The sequence below is a fragment of the Hippopotamus amphibius genome, chromosome 8 (assembly GCF_030028045.1).
Source record: "Hippopotamus amphibius kiboko isolate mHipAmp2 chromosome 8, mHipAmp2.hap2, whole genome shotgun sequence".
Taxonomy (NCBI): domain Eukaryota; kingdom Metazoa; phylum Chordata; class Mammalia; order Artiodactyla; family Hippopotamidae; genus Hippopotamus; species Hippopotamus amphibius.
Genome location: NC_080193.1, coordinates 58,626,705 through 58,649,657, shown reverse-complemented (window position 1 = coordinate 58,649,657; position 22,953 = coordinate 58,626,705). Strand labels below are relative to the sequence as shown.

General features: G+C 34.5%; 1 protein-coding gene across 1 annotated transcript in view; it reads left to right on the top strand.

Annotated features, from left to right (window-relative positions):
• The window catches only part of LRP1B (LDL receptor related protein 1B), a 1,778,947-nt gene that overhangs the window by 1,071,122 nt on the left and 684,872 nt on the right, over positions 1-22,953 (top strand). The window contains exons 16-18 of the mRNA XM_057745031.1: positions 3,344-3,484; positions 7,364-7,489; positions 15,398-15,514. Of these exons, the coding sequence (XP_057601014.1) occupies positions 3,344-3,484; positions 7,364-7,489; positions 15,398-15,514 (384 nt within the window). The remainder of the gene's footprint in view (positions 1-3,343; positions 3,485-7,363; positions 7,490-15,397; positions 15,515-22,953) is intronic.

Genomic DNA, 22,953 nt, shown 5'->3' with positions numbered 1-22,953 from the left:
CTTTGGGATGTCTAAACTGCCATCTTATCCAGATTATCACCTATCACGTTAAATTTTATCATGATAATGGACATTGTTGGCTCAAAAATAACCTGTCTTCTATCATTATGTATCCTGAGCAAACCTAGTCAGCATTGATAACATGGTTTCTTTGTGACATAACTACTGATCACATCTGGGAGACTTGGGTTAGGGCTAGCATACATTAATGATGCTAAATGCCCCAGGAGACTTTGCAAATCAGAACCGAATATCTTAAAAAAATTCTTTACTATTATGAAAGGTCTGAAATTTTACCCTAGTTGCAAGCTAACATGTTAGCCCACCAGAGTTTCATAGATTTAGACAGAAGACATGCAATTCCTTGATTTTATTACACAAAGGATTTTATTTCTCATGGCAAAGCAGGTTGCTTAAGTTTTATGTCCCCTTTGGTTCTCTTTGCCTCACCCCACCTCCACATCATATGAGGACCAGGCCCAGACAGGCCAGGTGGATGCAGCACATGGAGTGGGTTTGTACCACAAATGAAGAACCCTGAGCTTAAAACTCTGCTAGAAAATCTGCCCAACCTTTGCCCTGAAGAGAGACATTATCTTTAATATCCTGGTCAACAAACTTGCTCTCTGCTTTAAAAGGAAGCACTATTTCTACCTTCCAAGGCTGTTAGCTTGTTAGTTTTCTTCAAAAAAAGTCTAGAATAGAAGCTGACACAGGAAATGTAGAAACACCACGGAGAAATGCCTCTCCAACAAATTATAGGGCTTAGAATTGTAGACAAACTTTAAAACATCAAAAATATTTGTATGTTTTAATATATCCATTATTACAGATATAAGCAATGCCTAACTGCTGCTACAAGTGATATTGATATGTTTTAATAACATTGATATAAATCATTATCAGATGCAGTAAATATAAAAGGAAAGTTAGGAGGTGAGCTCTACTGGTTTTCAAGCAATTACTCATAACCTGTTATGATAAATGTAAAGGAAACATAAGACATCATCATCTGTTTTTGAAAATGGCCACATTTAAATGAGCAAATGTTATTTAAAAATAACTGACTACCCACATATATTTGAAACAATGTTTAAAACAAGTTTGGAAATTCTTCCTTTTTGCATTCATTCCATAATTATCTAAATATAACTTGAAAAACATTGGAACCCTAAGTAGACTTAAAGACCTTATCTCTAAATGGATTGTGTTAAAGAATATTTAGTTTAGAAATATCAGTTTTCTAGGGTAGTTTGTCTTTCCCTAGAAAAACAAATCTTCTTAAATATAGATAAAATTATTCAGGAGCAACTATAATTTTACTCTTGTATGTGGATATTTTTAATCATTCCTTCAAACTGTGGTCTGAGTTATTTGATCAAATGACCATGTGAAAGCTAAGCCTTTTAAATTGGTAGGGTTGTTAACAGAAGCAAATCAGTGGTTTCTCAGGTTTTTCAATCCTCAAGCTATGAAACAACAGAATTGACTTACTATTTCTTTGAAGTAAACTATAGAGAGACTACAGAAAATCTTAAAGCTGAACTTAAGTGGGGGAGGAAGCTGATTACACCTCAAAACAGGTTTCTTGTCGGATGGCAAATTTTTTTAAAAACACTGAGAGACTACTGACTGTTAGACTTAATAATTATAAAGTAGAAATTAATCAGACTACTAGTTCCAGTTCTAAGTTGGGCTTATAGAGAGGCTAAAGGAGAAACTATACCACCCTCAAAGATCTTAAGATCTATTGAGCAGCCGAAACTCAAAATAAGGGAAATTTCCATGTTATTAAAGATCAGTTCTAGAGATTTTGAGTGAAAAGCTTGATCCTAGAGATCCCACTTTGTCCTCGCTGCCATCTTCATTCCCAGTTGCTACTGTAAAAAGGCACCCTGGGATTGAATAGGAGACCAAATGACCTCCCATTTTTGTTTTTATTTATTGTAATTTCCTATTTGATATTTAATCTCTCTCTCTCTGAATATGTATATATGAATATGCATATAATATATATTTTTTTACAAAATTTGTTGCCTTCAAGTGACCTTACAGAATGACATTAGATAAATTGCTGCTTCAGCATTTTGTTATTGAAAAAAGATTAAACAGGGAGGAAAAATTGCTGTCAGTCTCTGTATACAGTGTCCACTTGTCTGAGAGGGGACAGAAGACACACAGGATTAACTTTGATCTAATTGACTGTTTCGCTCACCACACTGATTATTTTTCACCCTCATGGCCTTAAATAAGCATCTGGATTATATGAGACAGCTTTCCTTTCCCAGCCCCAGGCACCCACGTGACCTGTCTTGCTGCCTAACTCTCTGAAGCAGGTTCCCTGCAGTTATGATTCAGTCACGTTCCCTCTTCCATTCTTTGCAGCAGGGAAAATACAAGGGTTAAGGGAGTGAAACACAGAGTGTTCTGGAAGTGCCACATGTTTTCTCGATATCTCTTATCATTGGAGTGTGTATAGGTTTTGTGACAGTTCATCAGTCCAAGCCAGTTACCCAACATAAAGCTAAAGACCATTAGAACTAGGATGGAAAAATTGGCTTCTGTTTCTTCTGGTAATAAACCAGCTTTTGATAATTCAACGCCTTTTTAGGTCCATGAAATACAAATCATTTACTTTAACCGTTGCCACATTCCCTTCACTTTTTAGACTCTATTGAATCTGCTCAAAGAGAACAGAAGAATAGCAACAGTTAATTTGTGAATAAATCCCAACTAATGGAATCCCTAACATCTGATCAGAGAACACGGAATATATGGAGAAAATACTCCATAGAATCTGAACATATAATTGTTTTGATTGACTTAATACTTCCTTGAATATTTAACCAGACCTGAGTATTTTTTCCACTTGCAGACCTGTTAAGTAAATACAGTCATCAATGCTGTGTGCTGTTCCCTTGTCTTTTCACTTTGATTAGTTTTTGGTGTGTTTATGTGTAAGGTGGAGGTAATAAAATTCTTTGCCATGCCTTCTTCATAGCTTATCATGATGATCAGTTGAGATTATGAATGAAAACTCTTTAAAAAGTAAAACTACAAACTCAACATAAATATAAGAAGCTATTGTATTATTGTTATTATTTATTATTTTGGTGACAATTGCTTCAGTGAATCTTTCATAATTCTTAGTAGAATAATTATTGTCAGAAAAACTTAAAATTTTTGCATTTCCAGAGATGATTGCCACTACAATGTTAAGATGTTTTCATATTTTCTATAAAATGAAATGAGATTAATATTTTGTTATTATAAAAAATTTACATTTTAATGAATTGAGTATATCTAGTATTGTTTATATACCTTGGATTTGTTTTAACTGTAGTTAATCCTGGAGAAGAATTACCTCACATTTGCAAAGCTGGAGAATTTCGCTGCAAAAACAGACACTGTATCCAAGCTCGGTGGAAATGCGATGGCGATGATGACTGTCTAGATGGAAGTGATGAAGATTCAGTCAGTTGCTGTATGTTCTTCTCCAAGTTATGTTAAAACTTTCTGAGTCTTTGAGTGTGTGAACTATCAAGCAGTTTGAGAAAATTTAAAAATATTGATGCAAATTGAACTTAGTTTTGTTTTTTTTTCAGTCATCTTTTGTATAGAGATTAGACCTTAGATTACCTGCTGTGCATAGTTTCAAAGCACTGTTTTTCCTCATCCTTTCCCATCTTTGAACACTACCGTTTTATTTGCTCTAGAAATTCTCTTTCCTATTTTGTGCTGTCAGCACCACCATTGTTAGAAGGTTGCTATAGGAGACCCCTTCGGATCTCTGAATTTAAAGATGTGGAAAATCAATTTAAACTCCCCCAAGGCAGAATTACTTGTACAGAAGGTCACAATCCACTCCATTGCTCCTTGGCAACAGAGCCTGGAAGATGATCCAAGGAAACAGACATGTGTTTGGAACATGTTATTACCTAACTTCACTGGCTCGGTACATAGTAGAAAACAGATATGGGACACTCACACTATTAAAGAAATTAAAGGTTTGATTTTTCTCCCCGTTAACTTCTATTTAGCTGTTTATCATTTGCTATAATAGGAATAGTTTCATGTTTCCAGTAGGGATGAAGAAACGTCCCACAAATGTGGAAGGAAAACAATTTGAGAAGCGGATTAAATAAACTTTTGAAAATACATTTGATAAGAATCACTACCTTAATGATTTTGAGAGATATGAAATATTTTAATATGGAGAGATGTATGTGATAGACATTTATCTTTTGTCTTTTGATTTGACTTACCTGTATTATTTTTAAAAGAAAATGATTTTTTTTACAATTGATGTTTTTTGGTTAATGTGGCTGAACTAGTTGAGAGTTAATTGGCAGTCCTCCATTTCCTTTTATTTTAATCAAGAATATAAAAAAGTTTTAAAGATTCTTTGTTAAGAATGAACAAATTGGTTTCAGCATTTATAGCATGCAATCTGGGGACAAAATTCCAAGAATAGGGCCTTTTTAAAAATATGTTCAAATTGTATAAAAATACATAATACATAAATTGTAATTAATACATAAATCCAGCACTACTTTCTCTTAATTTCCAAACATGGACTGTGACTTCAACATTATGTACTTCTTATTTTCAATCCTATTGATACTCATACTCTAAAGTGTGCCACAAATACAATGTTAAATACTAAATTGATACAGTTAGCCAAAAGTTTTGGAGTGGGAGGAGCATTTCGTCTAAGGGTGAAGGGTTTTTTTTTCCCTACTTTTTAACACAAACAATGTATAATTTATCGATTAGATTAACTGCTCATTCCTCATGACTCAATGTTTATTCGTGGTTCCAGTGAATGCTGCCCACCTATCAGCTCCCTGTGTAGTCAGAGAGTGCCTGAGTAGAGTGCAGATATTTCATCACAGTATTTAGGAATTAATCCTATAGGTCCATGTTCTGTGTGATTGTTCTTTTCACCAACCCACAAAGAAATGCATTTCTTCTATGAGTAGAGGGGGCATTCCATCTGTACTGTTAATCGTAGTATTAAAATTCCTAGTCAGTCTTTTTTTCTTCATTAATTTCATTACATTTCATCCCATCACCCAAACCTACACCATGGCCTTTTCCTGGCATCTTCTATTTTACGTATAGTCCATATTCAATTCTATCAATAAATCTCATCTCTTTTACTTCTTGAATATTTGTTTTCTTTACCTCCTCTAAATCTTCACCAGATAAATTAGGCTCCTACCCTAGATGAATACAGTGTATGCCCCGCTGTTACTCCTACCACTATTCTTCCCTTAACTAAAAAGCCCACTTTCCACACTGCTTCCAGAGTGGTATTTATAGAATGAAAGCTAATCTCATTATTTCAATAACTGCATGACCAACAAGGTAAAATCCACTGACTCACCTATAAGCTACTTCGTGTTATGTCTCGCATTTATGTTTTTCGCTTTGTCTGTCATGTATCCACTCATCGTCTTTGTCCTTATCAAGTTAAACTGCACGCAAATCTCTAAAAAATGCCCTTCTCTTTTTCTCTTCTGTGACATTGCATTGTCTGTTCCCAGTAATGGAGTTCACCATAGTTTACCTCTATAGGGAAGTCATTTTTGAACACCAAATACCTCCTTCTCGATACAGCCCAGTTGAGTTAAACATCTCTTGGATATTTTTATTGTGGTAGTTGAAAAACCATATTGCAATTATATGGCTACTTATTTGATGCATCTAATAGTTGAGAAGACATCATGAGGAGACATTATGATGTAGTATCTTTGTAGTCTCAGCGTCTAGCCCAGTAACTAGCACGTGGAGGAATGAATGACTGAATACATGGGGAAATGGAAAACTAAACTTCTCTGGCCACCTCCCAGCAGTATGGTGTCTTCTTTAAACATTGCTGTGATTTTCAACAGCATTAGATTCCTGGGGTTCCATGGTTAATATTTAAGCACTGCATAATTCATTTCAGGGGATTATTTTAGATTGTAAGTACTCATAAGCTTCAACTTTGACTTGTGCTATCATTTGACTTTACCTTCTCAACTCCAAATCACAAGACAGTGGATTGTATTTGGGCCTCCTTTTTAGCCTCCCATTTATAACACTGCAAAAATTGCAAAGGTCTTTGATCAAGCTTCACTGAGGTGCTTATGCATAGTGTTAGTACTTTAAAATGTTGACCCTCTAATATATTGGATGACTTTTATCCTCCTGAGCAGCTATTCTTGCAAAAGTCCTTGAAGTGAGTAGAAAATGTTAATCGTGCTCAAATACCAGAAAACATAAGTCCCTTTCCTATTTATTTATTTATTTTTTACTATGCATGAATAAAAACTTCTAAAAAGTGATAAAACCACTTTATCACTAAGGCGACTTTAAATAAATAGTGTTTTGTAGAAACTGACTGGAAAGGAATACATTTGCTATGCAACAGCATGATAAAATGGCTATTTTTCAAATTCTAAATAAAACTAATACCAACATTTATTTTTATCATACAGAAGCGCAACTACTGGGCACAAGGAAAATTACTTCAGAAAGAATGTTGAAGTTATGAAACAAATACTGAAGAGCATGCCAACTCAGTTAGGAATTTAGCCTCCAGAATGCAGGGAAAATAATCACAGGAGGTTAACTTTAAGATGGCCTCCTGTTGTGCTTAGATATTGGAGGTTTAATCCTTAGCTGTGCTCAGCTTCCCATATGAGGATTGGTCATGTCCTCAGTGTATTTTGTGGCTGCATGTTTGTATGTATTAGGGGAAAAGACTCATGATATTATTTTTGTCATTAAAATTATTCAGGATCTCATATTTAGCATCAACTCCAGGTCACAAGTGATACATTTTTCTTTTCTGAATTTTCCTCCCAGTCCAAACATTGAGCAAAGCATAACAAAATTAGGCTTATTTAATGTTTCACGAAGTACTTGAGAGGCTATGTGGTTTTAAAAAAAAAAGCATTTTTGATATATGATTAAATTATTTGATATATACTTGTTATGCTCCACATTAAAATTTGAGGTTAATTTTCAGTGTTTTTGGTAAAAAAATCTGAAGTTCAATCACTGTTGTGATAAGGGATGGGAAAAGAGACTTAGTGGATATAGTTGGTTTTTACTAAAGACGTGAAAGATAAGTATATTTCCTTTTATCTGAATTTTAATTCCTTGATATTTTCTATGAAATTACTACATTTTAACAGAGCCTAGAATGTTATTATTTTATATAAAATATGAGACAATGAATGACAGAAGATATAGATTAAGTGTACTATATTATAATTACCATAAATTTTCCATGACTATTCCTTAAAATAATCATAATTGTATCCAGTTTGAAAATGTTAAACTTCTCCTCTCCTCCCCTGTCTTACCCCAGTCAATCATAGCTGTCCTGATGATCAGTTTAAATGCAAGAATAATCGCTGTATCCCCAAGAGATGGCTTTGTGACGGAGCTAATGATTGTGGGAGCAATGAAGACGAATCCAATCAAACTTGCGCAGGTAATAGTTTGCTTGGATATGTACATAAATCTCCTCCAAAGTTAGTCTCCATAAAAATGCAGGTCAATGCCCTGAACTAAGCTGAACTTTCCTAGTGCTGATGATCTGATTATTGCAGTAGTAAATGAATTCAGAGTTTGATGCCACAAAGGCTAGAATACAAATTATCTTTTACTTAATCTTTGGGTATGATTCTGCTTTCCAAAGTAATTTGGCACTTTATCTATTCATGTGGTTGACTATCGATATGCTACTTGAACAAGACTTGTCCCTGGTCAATCTTACTTGGCAATGGAGGGAGAGGTTTGTGAGTATACTGTGATGTAGGCCATCTCACAAAGAGAATTACTTTTTTTTTTTTTTAACCTGGAAAAAATAATTTATGTACTTTATTTAGTCTGCTGTAGAATACCTCTGTAAATAGTTTTCTGTTCCTGGCACATTATTTATGTGGGGTAGGATTTTTTTTTTAATAAAGTCCCAAGACCACTAAGCCTATTTAGATTTCTATACAATTTATCCCATTGCAATAAATCTTTGAATCCCTAGACAGATTCTCATTGAATGGAAATATACAGATTATGGTACAGGTTACAACAGAGGGCCAAAAAGGTCATTATTAGTCAAATAAGTGTTGAAAAATTATACTGACTAGCAGCTGCCTAGTGCTTCTCTTTAAATGATGATGAAAAAGTCATGTATTTGGTGACTCATTAATCTAATCAGTAATGTTTTTAATCATTATGTGTACTAACGTCAAAACGTATCAACCACCTCACCTTCCCTCTTTGCCAAAATAAGCCTTACTAAATAAAAATTACTATAACAAATTAGTGAAAACTGCAAAGGTAGCATGTAGAGAAAAGACCAAGAAGTCAAGATGCCTAGTTTGTACTCTGGACTTTGAAACTGGCTTTCTTGGAAAGACTTGTGCCTCCCTGTATCTCAGTTTCCACGCGTATTACTCTCAGCTCTGTAGGAGTATGAATTAACTGCAAATTGTTTCCAAAGAGCTTTGTTGTGCTAAACAACAATGACAAGAACAAAACAGTTACCATTCCGTAATCCTAGCCTCCGTTTTATATTCATTTTTTTTCCATAGTGACATATTTGCTGAGGATCCATGGGCTAGTTATTCTCTGTCCCTTGATTAAAAGCTTGGTCTGCTATTTTAGAGCAACTGATTATTTTCAAGATATTTTCTGTGTTTCATAAGGTTGTTTTGCAAAAGGCTATCTAATAGAAAGGAACCTTTAGAGACCATTTGGTACTAGGCTCTTGCCTTCAAGTTCATTCATTTCACAGATGAGGTAGGAGAAGAGACTTGCCTTAACTCACGTCATTGATAAGAGTTTAGGGGAGACTCAATTCATCTGTCTCCAAGGCCATTGCTCTCTTTACCAAACTATGTTATCCTGAGGGTGAGCTAGAATTTTAGATACAATCAACTTAACTTTTCCAGGTTGCTCTTAGGATATGACTACAATTTACAATGGAGCTTCTTTCTAAACTAGTGCAATTATTATTCTTTTAAGGTTAAGATTCAACTCGGAGACTATGCATCATTCCATCCAAACATAGATTTGCTTTCACCTTAAATTAACAGGCATTACTGACTCAATTCATAATACCGTGTTTTCCTCATTTCTGTTAGATTTTTAAAAACCTGCTTGTTTCTACATGATTTTTAAAGGAGGATTTGGGATTAACTAGATACTTATAGTAGTAACAGTGAAAATGCTATGTATAAGAGCAAATAAAACAATCAATCCTAATTAGTAAGATTTCTAAGGCACTTCAGGTCTTCAGTCCACTAGAAAATAGAACGCCACTTACTTACACCTCAAGTGCCACTTTAAGTGACGGCTGCTGAGTCTGCCACTCACTATTAGGTCTCCTTGTCAGTATATTTATGACAGCTATTATGGTCACTGTACCCCTTTAAAAATTGAATAAAAAGAGCAAAGAGAAAAATAAATATGGCTTTTAGCTTTGAAAACTATGTTGTCATGTTACAATGTATTTCCATTTTGTTTTATCCAAATGAATAGGTCATATAGCTCATTATATTGGAAAAATATGGCAAATTCATTAGATGGTTTCCCTGGCTGGGTCATTTCTATATATTTCTAGATATAGGTGTACACATGGACATGTATTCTTGATAAAATATTTCCCCTAAGGGGATTATTTTGTAATTGAATCCACTCTCCTGTAGCCTTTAGTATTGTGACTACTTTATATCTAAAAGAAAATGCTTTCCTACAGGAAGCTAATTTTCTATTATGTTTCTTTGGGATTTATCCTTCATGGATCTACTAATTCAATAAATATTTATGGCAGCACTGGAGACAGAGTGAAAAAATATATAAAACCTTTCTTTAAGAAGCTAAGAACTAAGATGAGAAAGACATGTAAACAGACCATTCCCATGCAGTATTCAAAGTGTTAAGTTGCTCCTCAAATGGGAGCACATAGAGGAGCAGCTGATTAGTCTTTGGCTATCTTGGAAGGCCTCCTAAAGGAGGGGATGTCTAAGCTAAGTCTTACAAAAAAGGCTTCAGAAAAATGCCTAAATAACAATTCAAGTCATTTAATTAGAAAAAATCTGATAAAACCATGTGTTAGCAAGATTTTGGAAAAAAAGAAACCATCATCATACATTCTTGGTGGATGATTGATTTTCTACATTGTTAAACAATTTGGCCAAGTCCAGTAAATGTGAAGATGTGCATACCTTCAAGTCTATAATTCTGTTTCTACATTTATACTGCAATATCTATGCACAAAGAGATGTGAATAAGAAATTTATTGTTCTAACACTGGTAATAGTGAGAAATTAAAACAAGTCAAATGCCCATTATAGAAGAAAGGAGATATATACATGTATCTCCATATGTGTACATATATATACACACACATATATATATTCACTATTATATTCGCATAATAGAATGTTATTCATAAGTAAAATGAAAAATTAGAATTCAAATATCAACAGGAATTAATTTCAACAACGTTAACCAAAAAAGTTGCAGAATATAAACAATTCAGTACCATTCATATGAAATATAAAAATACAAAAGAGTTCTATATGTGCTTGTTGATTTACAAATGTATAAAAATAGGAAAAAATGTATGGAAATAAAAAAGAAAAAAGAAAATAGAGGATAGTAGTTATCTGTATAAAAGAGAGAGGGAAATGTGATTGGGAAAGATTGCACAGTGGACTTCAAATATAACTATAATACATATGTTTTTAATAAAACAAAAAATCTATAATGAATATAGAAAAAAATGTTAACATTTAATAGAGCTATATGATGACAAACAGGTATTAATGATATCATTCCCTATACTTTTCTAGCTGATCTAAATATTTCACTGAAAAAACAATGGGTGATTAGTGAGCATAGATTGTGGAGGGTGAGGTGAAGTCCCTAGAGGTGGAGGTTTGGAAGGTGTGCCTGGAAGGGTAATGACCTGTACAAAGAGGGCAGAACAGAGCTGATAGGCAGGGCTTAGGAGTTGCTCGCCATCAACAACAAAATATATTTTGTCTACTTATAAGGGAGACCCAGAGGCCAAAGATGAGAAGTAGTTAGATTTGAAATTCTCCTTTCCCCATAATAACCATGACGATCCTTGGCTTCAGGCCTAGGCAATTTCAAAGCAGGTTTTTTCCACAGCATAGAACTCTAGTTCGATTACATAAAATTTTTCTTCTCACATCCGTTACAAATTTTAACTAAATTCAAACTAGACAGATAGGATTGCATTAAGAAAACCTGATGTATTAAAAAATCAGACTTTTTTACAAGAGAAATTGAAGAGTACTTTTTGATATGACATAGGTTTTGTTTAAATAGAATACTTTGATTAAAATACAGCACAGGCAAAGTTTAGGAACAAAGTGTTAAGCTCTCTTCTCCCACTCCTTGTTGTTCCTGTGCATTGTGGAATTTCTTACTGCTACATGACTGCAGGGAAAGCATAATTAGTGATGGGTAGAAAAAATTCACATTGTGACAATGAATTTCTGATTCACTGCTAAATAAACAATTCCACTGAGGAGGTGTAAATTCCCTCTTCATTAGAGCAGCATTTGCTACAAAATTAGAGTCCTCTGGGGCTGCTCTGCTAATCTCACCTCCAAACTAACCTAGAAATGATGGAGACAAGAACTGAGAAAGTAAAGCTTGTGTCTTCTTGATACAAATCTAGTGATTAAAAGGTGATAATTTAGTCAGCCTGATTATATCATATAGACAGATAGTACTTGTAGATTTATGGAATGAAGTATCTTTCTCATCTAAAATCAGTTAAATTTGCCTGGTAGACTAAGCACATTATTTTCTCCATGATTAGAAAAGACAATGAATTTATATATTTTCAGAGCATACTATCTTTTTATATTAAGCCAGTACAGTTGTTCAAGCTTCTGCGTTAATGTGGTGACACACAAATTCCTATCCCATCCCAGTGTGAAGCAGGTCATACACCATGTGAGATAGGTTTCTAGGAGTCCTTTCTCATTCTTCTCTCTAAACAATCTGAGAAAATTTGTTAGAGTTAAACCCAAATGATTAGGAGAGTGACATAAGGATATCAAATAGAAAGACACTATATTGGAAATTTTAATATATTTTTATTATGGGTCAGTTAGAATTTAATGGAGATGAAAATATGTAATAATATATTTTTCTTTTTAAAGCAAGCAAACAAGAAAGACAGAAGGAATAAAATAAGTGGAAAATGAGGGAATAAAAGAGAGATTTAGGAAATAAAGAAATGAGTGAACAAAAGAAAAAAGGAAGAGAGGAAGGGAGGAAGAAGGGAAAGAAGGAAGGAAAGGAAAGGAAAGGAAAGGAAAGGAGGGAGGGGAAGAGAGGGAAGAAAGATTGGTGGAAGAATTGAAAAGAAAACTGTCTTATAAATTTCTCTTAAAACACAAAAGGTAAAAAGTATTTACTACAACCAGTGAAATGATACAGAGACATGCAAGAAAAAAATTAATCTGTCTCAGCTCTATGCCCTCCTTTCCCCACCAAGTAAAATAATGCCAAAATCTTCACGTTTCTCTAGGCTAATGCAAATATATACATATATATATATATATATTTTTTTTTTTTTTTTTCCCAGTGAGACATGGTTTTGTTAAAATTACCTAGGAACTTTGTTGATTTAGTCTGTTAGAGTAATTTAGCAGAAAATCTATAGGTTTAACAAAATAAAATAACATAGGAATATTAAATCCTACCTTAAAATTTCAACATTGAAAGCTTCAGAATCCTACTTGTCTGTTGGGCTCCTTAAAGTCTGTTAATCTAAAACAATTTATTTGTAAAAAGGGAAAAATCAGATATTACATAAATTATTCTAGATTTAGGACCTTATCCACATAATCAAAGCAGAATACATAGTGTAACAATTTTCCTGCTCTTTCTAATTATAGACACTGAGAATAGAAACACTATATCCAATCTAACATAACAAATCAAGTCAGAAGGGTTTCATTTGTTTTTCTCAAGTAATCTTTTAAATATTCACCAATAATGGATATACATTTTTACATAGCAAGTACACTTTTTTTAAAATTAATTTCTACTAGAGTATATAGTTGCTTTACAATGTTGTGTTAGTTTCTACTGAACAGAAAATGAATCAGCTATACATATACATATATCCTCTCTTTTTTAGATTTCCTTCCCATTTATGTCACCAGAGAGCATTAAGTAGAGTTCCCTGTGCTATATAGTATGTTCTCATTAGTCATCTATATTAAACATGGTATCAATAGTGTATATATGTCAATCCCAATCTCCCAATTCCTCCCCCACCCTTCCCCTTGGTATCCATACCCTTGTTCTCTGTCTGTCTCTCTATTTCTGCTTTGCAAATAAGATCATCTGTACCATTTTTCTAGATTCCACATATATGTATTAATACATATATTTGTTTTTCTCTTTGACTTATTTCACTCTGTATGATACTCTCAAGTACACTTTTCTTAGAGAATAACTAGTATATGGCTTTTAAGAAATTATTTTAAATACCTCTGAAACCCTGATTTATGGAAACCCATTCTACTGTGTTTGGAATACTTTGAACCACACTCTATTATACTACCCATTAGTGTTAAAGTTCACAGGGTGTTTTGATCAAATAGGACCACATCTTTCTGATTCTCAAGCCCAGGAAAGAAGAGGACATCTATAAATTAATCAATGTTCTCTAATCATAACCACAGGAACTCAGACCCGAATTGTTCCTTGACTGTCCATCTCACTCAAATATTAATAGGTCTGAGTGTTCCCTTCCCAACATTTCCCACTCCTTACTTTGATCCAATAAAAAGAAGGAGTTCTGGTATACTGATAACTCAGGAAAACACATTTATAGCTCAGAGTGACAGAAGGAAAAAGGAGAAAATCAGACATTTAAAAATGACTATGTGATTTGCAGAGACGTGGATGGACCTAGATTCTGTCATACAGAGTAAAGTAAATCAGAAAGAGAAAAACAAATATGGTATATTAATGCATATATGTGGAATCTAAAAAAATGGTACAGGTGATCTTATTTGCAGAGCAAAAATAGAGATACAGATGTAGAGAACAAAAGTATGGGTACCGAGGAGGCAGGGGCTGGGTGGGACAAATTGGAAGATGGGGATTGGTATACATATACACTACTACGTATAAAAATAGATAGCTAATGAGAACCTGCTGTATAGCACAGGGAACTCTACTTAATGCTCTGTGGTGACCTAAATGGGAAGGAAATCCAAAAAGAGGGGATATAGGAATATGTATAACTGATTCACATTGCTGTACAGCAGAAACTGACACAGCAGTGTAAAGCAACTATACTCCAAAAAAAAAAAAAAAAGTAAAAAATAAAAGAAAAAAGAAAAAGAATTATGTGACCAATAAGGCCTGGGAAAAGAATTAGGGTAACTATCTAGGCTCTCATGCTTTCAAAAGTTGATCTGATCGTAATAGAAAAAGGCCATCAAACTCCTTATAGAGCATAACACCTTTACTGAATAACTTGAAACCACAGCCTGCGGCTACCATAGAAAGCAAGGTTCCCTGTGTATGTTCACTGAAACCTTTAAGAGAGCCCAAAGCAGAGTTCATTAATATACTTTGATTAAGCAGTTATACATTTGTATATAACTGTGCTTAAAAGTGAGTTTAAAAAAAATCCAGTGGGAGGGAGGGGATATGGGACTATATGTATAAATACAGCTGATTCATTTTGGTGTACCTCAAAAGCTGGTACAAAAGTGTAAAGCAATTATATTCCAATAAAGAGCTTAAAAAATCCATTTTAAGGCTAAATGTATGTTTTAGAAAATATTTTCTGCATTGTTGAGCCATGCTTGAAATCATTTGGAGATCAAGAAGTAAATGCAGTGAAAATGTTAGAGAACAAAGACAATTCTGACTGCACAATTAGAAACCAGCTACCCTGATAACTCCAAATCCTTCCTCCTACATTACAGCAAGTTTCTTGGTTTATTGGCAAAGGCTATGCCAAATTATTTTTTGTTAATTAAAAGTTGAATGAAATTTAATTCAGCCATATATTCATAAACATGTGCTGGGCAAAAATTTTAAACTAAGGAATTCTTAACTTCATTTATGGGAGTGTGTAAGGATTATTTTACAGAATATCTTGTCACTTAGCATTCATTTTAATTGAAGGGCAAAGCATGTGAACTTTAGAAAAGGCAGGCAAGCTGGCATTACCAAAAATTTAATATTTATTTTAAAAATAGTTTATCTAATAGAGCAATGTAATATCTTATGTGTAAAAGAGTTATTGCATGATTTATTTTATTCTTAATGTTGTTCAAAAGGCCTCTAAATTTATTCTTTGCACCTTAATTGATCATCTTAGCCAGAACATGCCAGGTGGACCAGTTTTCTTGTGGAAATGGGCGCTGCATTCCCAGAGCATGGCTGTGTGACCGGGAAGATGACTGTGGGGACCAGACAGATGAAATAGCATCTTGTGGTAAGTTGCGAGTGAAACATGCTGTTAGTGGAGACTGTGTCAAACAGAAGGTTCTATCACTATAATCTCTCTTAAAAGGCTATTTATTTCTTTAAAAATGCAAGTCGACAAGGCAGAAGATATGTTACTTTTTATTACTGCCTTTTGGGCCTGCATGTGTACTTTAATGATAACTGCAGAAAATATCCCATTCGTGAGGCAGTAACCATATCCTCAGCTAAAATAAATGGATCCAAACATTGCAGATTTTAGTAGGAAGTGGTTATTATAAGGCTAACCGGACATTCTCAAATGTTCATTATTAATCTGATGTCTATAATGATTAAGTTTTTCAAACCGAATAGCTCATCAAGTGACATTTGGAGTAAATGAGGAGGACATGTTTCTTGTTTGTATGCGTATGTTATACTCTTGGAGCAATAAACTGTACAGGCTGAGAATACATAGTTGGCAAATCATTTGTTTCATTTCTATAGAGTTGTATAATTCTGAAAGACAAAAGTTTTATCAGTTTAAACCATTTTTGTTAATGGCAAAATTCCTAATCACTTTCCACTGATCCTCCTACTGTTGAAAACAATAAATGTTTATTATTACATATAGTGGAAAGTTTAATTACTCCCATTTGTACCCATGTGTCGATAGGTTGTATTATCATTTGTCTCAATAACGTATAGTGAAACACAGTAAGGGAATGAACCAGGTTTTCTAAGACTTGCACTTTATTTCAGGCATGGCTATTGGATTTTTAAAATTACTATGGGGAAACATAAATCAGACATGCTTAGCACAATTTATTAAAAATAGAATACAATTGGGTGTATGTTTTAAATAATTTGACCCCATGTTATAATATTTCTAACATTGGGGAACTAAGAAGACTTTTTTTTAATAAATTTATAAATAAATTTTATAAATTTTTTTAATAAACTTATTTATTTATTGTCCGCATTGGGTCTTCATTGCTGTGCATGGGCTTTCTCTATTTGTGGAGAGCGGGGGCTACTCTTCATTGCGGTGCACAGGCTTCTCATTGCAGTGGCTTCTCCTGTTGTGGAGCACAGGCTCTAGGCACACGAGCTTCAGTAGTTGTGGCACTTGGGCTCAGTAGTTGCGGTACACAGGTTTAGTTGCTCCACAGCACGTGGGATCTTCCCAGGCCAGGGATCAAACCCATGTCCCCTGCATTGGCAGGAAGATTCTTAACCACTGTGCTACCAAGGAAGCCCAAGATGACATTTTTTTAACCCCTCAATTTAAATGGCTCTATTTAGGGCATGCATTTTCTGTTTACCTAAAATTTTATTTTTTTAAATGTTTTTTATACTAGACTAAGTCCCTGTAGTCATTTGAATTTATAACCTTTGAATAAAGTATAAAGTAAGTATTACTAATTGGCAATTGACTTTGTAAAGAAGACAATAGAGGTGTTGAAAAAGAAAGCAACAGAGAATCGTATAACAATTAATTGTACATTTTACATGTAGAATTTCCAAAGCCTGGCCAATTAAGGGGGTTGAGCAGTGTATCCTCTCTTCTTTCCAATGTCCAGACTAATCGTGTGGCTGAGTCTGCTTCTAGATGGCTCTACTTTTTAGAAAAACTTAAATGCTTTTCTGCTCTTAGCATTTCCATCCAGAGTGTACCAGAAAGGTGATGAGCAACCTGAAAATGTTAAATACAGAGAAACCCTGGAGTCAAAGTCTCACGTCAGTTAAGAAATGCCATGAAAACAATATAGACTAAGAAAATACATAATGATCTCTTTAGAGAATTTGGATTAGGACTTTGAGCTGGCTTATTTTTAGTAACAGGTCTATAGTAAGAGTTTTTTTCTTTATTTTATAATTATTTGAGTCAAAGGAGAAAAAAAAACCCTAAAATTTCAATAATAATAAAAATAATCATACCAGCCAACTAACATACTTTTCATGAGGTGAGTGGAAAAAAGGGTCAGAGGGAGTCCAGACACATATTTTCTTACTGAATCTTTACAACAAATCTGTTAGAAACATATTACTATCCACATTTTACAGTTGAGGGAATCAAAACTTAGAGAGGTGAATTTCATGTGTGAGATCACAAAACTAATAAATAGCAGGACCAGACCATCAATCCATGTATGATTGAAACTAAAACTCAGCCACTTCGGGTTGACTTCGGGAGCTAAGGGTAGGGTGCAAATAGGGGGCGGATAATGCTGTTATTTTATACATATGCATAAATATCTTATTTAAATGCACATGCACCTATAATGAGTTTTATTCATTGGTGTGTTGGTAAATATTTCAACATCTCCTAGTTGGAGAGGAGCCCTGATCTAGTGTTTGCCTATTTTTGTGGTGTAAATACTCCCACCATGGCCAATATCAAGTTGCCAACATAACTCTCTGAATGTAGAATTGGGAAAAGATGTGCATACCAATATACAATATTTCCACAATATAGATATGATTGACATAAATAACTTCAAAAGCAAAGTAATTAGAAAATTATGAACCTTGAGTATAAATTACCCTGTTTGCAACATTATTTATTTAATTATAAATTTATATATATTTAATATATTTTTAAATAATGGCTATGTGCTTAACAACTGACTCATATAATACTTGAGAATTTAAGTATCAGCTCTGCAAGCTGGTACAAGATACCTCCAGTACACCATTGGATATATACACATTGTGAAATTTAGTTGTCAAATAGTGTAGTTCTGAAATATAGAACTTTTGGAGAATGTCAGTAAACCACATGGGTTAGTCTCAGTACGTTTCCCCTTTACAACATAAGAAACGTTTCTCTCCAAACACATTCCTCTCTTTAGTAACATACATTTATCTTTTGGGTTGTCATTTTAACTCAAAATTTATGTCTGTAGAGATGCTGACAGTGAAGCTCTGGTAGGCACAGCCTCACTTTTAAAGTCATAAGGGAGAATGGCCTAAATTTCTCTCATAACGGAAATTATCTCTGCACTCAGAAGAAAAAAAGAAAATTGTAAATTGTTTACTTCACTGCTTTAAAAAAAAAGCAGTCACTCTAGTTGGCAATAATCCAGAAATAAATATAGGTTCAGCTAATTTCCAGTTTTATTAAGCCCTATTATAAAATTTGGACTGATCATATTTCACTTTTCCTTTTGATGTTAGCCAAGTTCCCATAAATTTAATCCAACTAGAAGACTCTGCAATCATTTTTTTTTTTATACTTCAGCTCCACGAACCACCTCTAATATGTTTAATAACTACTGTCTTACACTGAAAAGAATATTAAAATTTGGGTATAAAAACATGAGAAACCTATGATTAGAAATGCTTCTGGTAGTAATTAGGAGCTGAAGGTTCTATAATGGAGGGTCAACGTTTCAGTGGAATTCAGTATCGCCTGTTTACAAACCTAATTCATTTTACTTGCATTTGCCTTTGTAAGTTAATTGCACATTTTAGGTTGAGATTATATGTGGGCAAACACTTACATAATTAGGAAGGCCTTTGAGCATTTTTTCTTAATCTTTAAACAATCTTTTAACTTTTTTAGTAGGTTTCCTGTATAGAAAGGAGAATCTGTAATTTGACGCTGCAAATAAGAAAGGAAATGTTAAAATTGTGAAGCTTGTCAAGGAACTAAAGAGTCAATCTCATATCAAGGATAGGACTTAGCACTGGTTCTCAACTTTAGTTTTAAATTAATGAATCACTTGAGGAGCTTTAAAATCACCTGCCCATGCCTCACCCCAGGCTCCTTAAACAAGAATCTCTGGGGATAGGACCCAAGAATCAGTATTTTTAGTGCTTACCGAGTGGTATGAATAGACGCTCAAGTTCAAGTACCTTTAAGTCACCAGTTATCACCCTTGAGCAAGCATCAGAATCTCTGGAGGGCTCATTAAAAAACAGAATGCTTGGGCCTATTTCCAGAGTCTCTGATCCAGTAGGTCTCAGATGCGGCCTAAGAATTTACATTTCTTACAAATTTCTAGTTTGCAGATACTCGTGCTGCTAGTCCAGGGACCACACTTTAGGTACCACTGATTCAAGGGAACTGCCATTCGTATTTGATTTTATCTAATGTATACTGTACTTAATGACATAATTATGTTTATATATGCAGAACTAATTTATGATGGGAGCAGTTATCCAGACAAATGTCATCCCCATCTCTAAATTACAGCATTGAGTACAAGGGTATTTCATGATTAAATATAATAATATTTCACACAAACTTGCATTTTTGCAGCTTGGACAATTCATAGTCTAAAACAGTATAGTTGTTTATTTTAAACTTTAGTTTAACAATCTTTGGATTGTTCTGTTTTCCAAGTAGCTCAACGTAACTTACATTTATTATTATATTTTAATAAATATGTCTTTTTTTAATTATTTATTTTATTTTTTATTTATTGGCTGCATTGGGTCTTCGTTGCTGCTTGCAGGCTTTCTGTAGTTGCGGAGAGCGGGGGCTACTCTTCATTGCAATGTGTGGGCTTCTCATTGCAGTGGCTTCTCTTGTTGTGGAGCATGGGCTCTAGGCACGCGGACTTCAGTAGCTGTGGTGCATGGGCTCAATAGTTGTGGCTCGCAGGCTCTAGAGCACGGGCTCAGTAGTTATGGCGCATGGGCTTAGTTGCTCTGAGGCATGTGGGATCTTCCTGGACTAGGGCTTGAACCTGAATCCCCTGCACTGGCAGGTGGATTCGCAACCACTGCACCACCAGGGAAGTCCCAGTAAATATGTCTTGATGTGAGTTGGTAACTTCTGATTTGTTCAAAAGATTAAACTTTGGAAAATACTTAAGGTTTATTAACAGACTGAAAGATAATTCAATGGGGTATAAATAAAAATCCGCTAAGATTTGCAAAGTTAATATTACTCCATCTTATGGATCTTTTAAATCTATGAAGATAGTAGAATTCTGTCTCATGTACTTGTAATCTTTTAAGTGTACTTGTAATTTTACTCTAAATAATTAAGCAGAGAATATCAGAAAGACAATTGGCAAGTATCAGACACAAACAGAAAAGAGAGCGAGCTATCAAAAAGAAATCATTTCCTGGTTAAATCAGTATAAGTTATATCAAAGATATACATTTTCAACTTTATTATTAGAAAAACAAAGTTCCTGATTTTAAGTATAGCATCATTATTATTTGTTTAATTACAAATGATATGAAGAAAAAACTGCATATGTGTGTGACAGTTTTAATTAATGGGAATCAATAACCCAGTGGAGTATTGATAAAATATGATAATTGTCAGGAACTGCTTTCAACTGCTTTGCCATTCCTTTAATAGCATCCTGGCAGACAGTAGTGACTTTGGTAACTTTCGTTTATGTAACTTGATTCAATCCATTTTGAAACTCCAGTGTTATATGTTAGCAAAAGCTTTGTCCTCCGCATTGCCAGCTAGACTTGAGATTCTAGGAACTTGGATGAGAGGAGAACGTGTTCTGTATTTTCACTGTCTACTTCTCTCTTTTCTAGCCTTAGCTCTTCAGGAAGAGGGGAAAGATGGAGGAAATAGATAATAACTTTTTAAGTAGGTCTAGTGATAACCTTCTCTCTGCTTCTCTGCATGTTATAGCCCTCTGACACATTGAAAATGCTGCTCTCTCAAGAGGTACTTTTGTGAGATTTTCTGAGAGACCTGAGGTCTCACCCCTCTTCAGAGTTCCTTAAACTTTCTCTTTTTTTCTGTTTTCTCTTCTTTTCCCTTCTTCAGAGTTCCCTCACATTTGACCTACTTCTCTTTTATTCCCCCCACAGGTTGTATACCTCATAGTCTTAAGTTGCTAGAATTCCCTTTGCTTGGTAAGCATCCTCTTGGTTGCATTACCAATATGACAAAAGAAGTTTTCCTATCTTTTGCTGGGTCCACTTTTTTTCTCTCCCAAATATGAGTGGGCTGCGCTCCTAATGACCCATCTCTTAGGCCTGCCACCACTCTCCATTTCTTTCTTCTTCTCTAGACAGGGTAAAAGGGTCAGTCTACCTCTTGAGCAAATCCACTCAGTTCGTTTCCCTTAGACATATCAAAATTTTCATGACTTGATCTCATGGAGTCTCTCCTTCACTTGAATCTGCTGTTCTCTGCATAAGGCTCACTTGTGGAGTACTCTCCTGTTATAAGAAATGGCTCCAAATACCGGGTTCACTGTACAGAGTGTGGAGGTAGTTAGCGTCACCTTGTTCTTAGTATCAGATCTAAGTGGATCAATGCCACGGTGAAAGGAAGAATCCCACTATTGTGTGTGTTTGTTTACGTTGTCACTCAATCATTCTCTCTGTCTCTCCTTCTCCCTCTTCCTTTTCCGCTTCCTATTTCATGTTAAAGCGGGGAGACACATGCTGACCAATGCACACAGACATATTGATTCAATGCGTGGAAATTTACAAGGGATAAGAAAACACACCCATTTTTGCCCCTCACACTTTAGAAAAAGAAACTGAAGCACCAAAAGTTGTGTCTGAAGTTCCAGAATGAGTTAGTAGATGTGGCAGTCATTAGAGCTCAGGCGCATTTATTCCCACTTGTCTATTTCAGACAATCACAGACTTCAGTAGTTGCTGGTAGGTGCTGTCTAATTCAGTCTCTCATACAAGATAAGAATTCTCCTAAAACTGGTCTCAGAGATGCTTTCTCAGTCTTTGTTAGAATATTGTCAGAAACAAATAACTGGGCATTTCACAGCATAGTTAATTTTACTGCTGAGCAGTAATCAGTTGTGAGAATATTCCTCCTTTGTTGAGCCAGCAACACCTGCCGTCCTAAAGATTCTACTCACTGATACTTGCTCTACCTTCTGAAGCTACACGGTCTGAATCTGTAACCTTGCTCACAGGTTCAATCTTTACATTACCAATGACACCACCATGTCTACCTAAACTTTCTCTTTTCTATGTTAAACGCAATAAGTCCTTCACATTTTCTCACATGAACTTTTGTGGACTCTTTCCCTACCCATTGCCCTACTGTGCACATGCTTGGATTTTCAATGATCTTAGTAAAATTAATGCCCTAAAATGGCCAGCTGATGTTCAATGGGTACAGAGTTTCACTTTTTTCAAGATGAAAAAGTCTAGAGATCTGTGCACAACAATGTGAATATAGTTATTACTGTTTAGTTAACACTACTGAACTGTATACATAAAAATTGTTAAAATGGTAAATTTTATGTGCTTTTGCTGCAATTAAAAAAAAAAGTCATGGCCTGGAATTGAACAGAACATGTGGTTCTGTTTTTACAGCAGATCATAGTGGGCTTATTACCTTTAGTAACTTAGATACTAGGCTTCTGTTGAGACAGTCTTAGATGACAGCCTTATCGTGTAACTCACATGTTGGGCTCCCAGTCAATTAAAGTATCTAAGCTTTTCCTGTAGAATAGGTCACTCCTTTGGGGTACTTCTAATGTTTACATTTCAACATTCTTTTAAGTT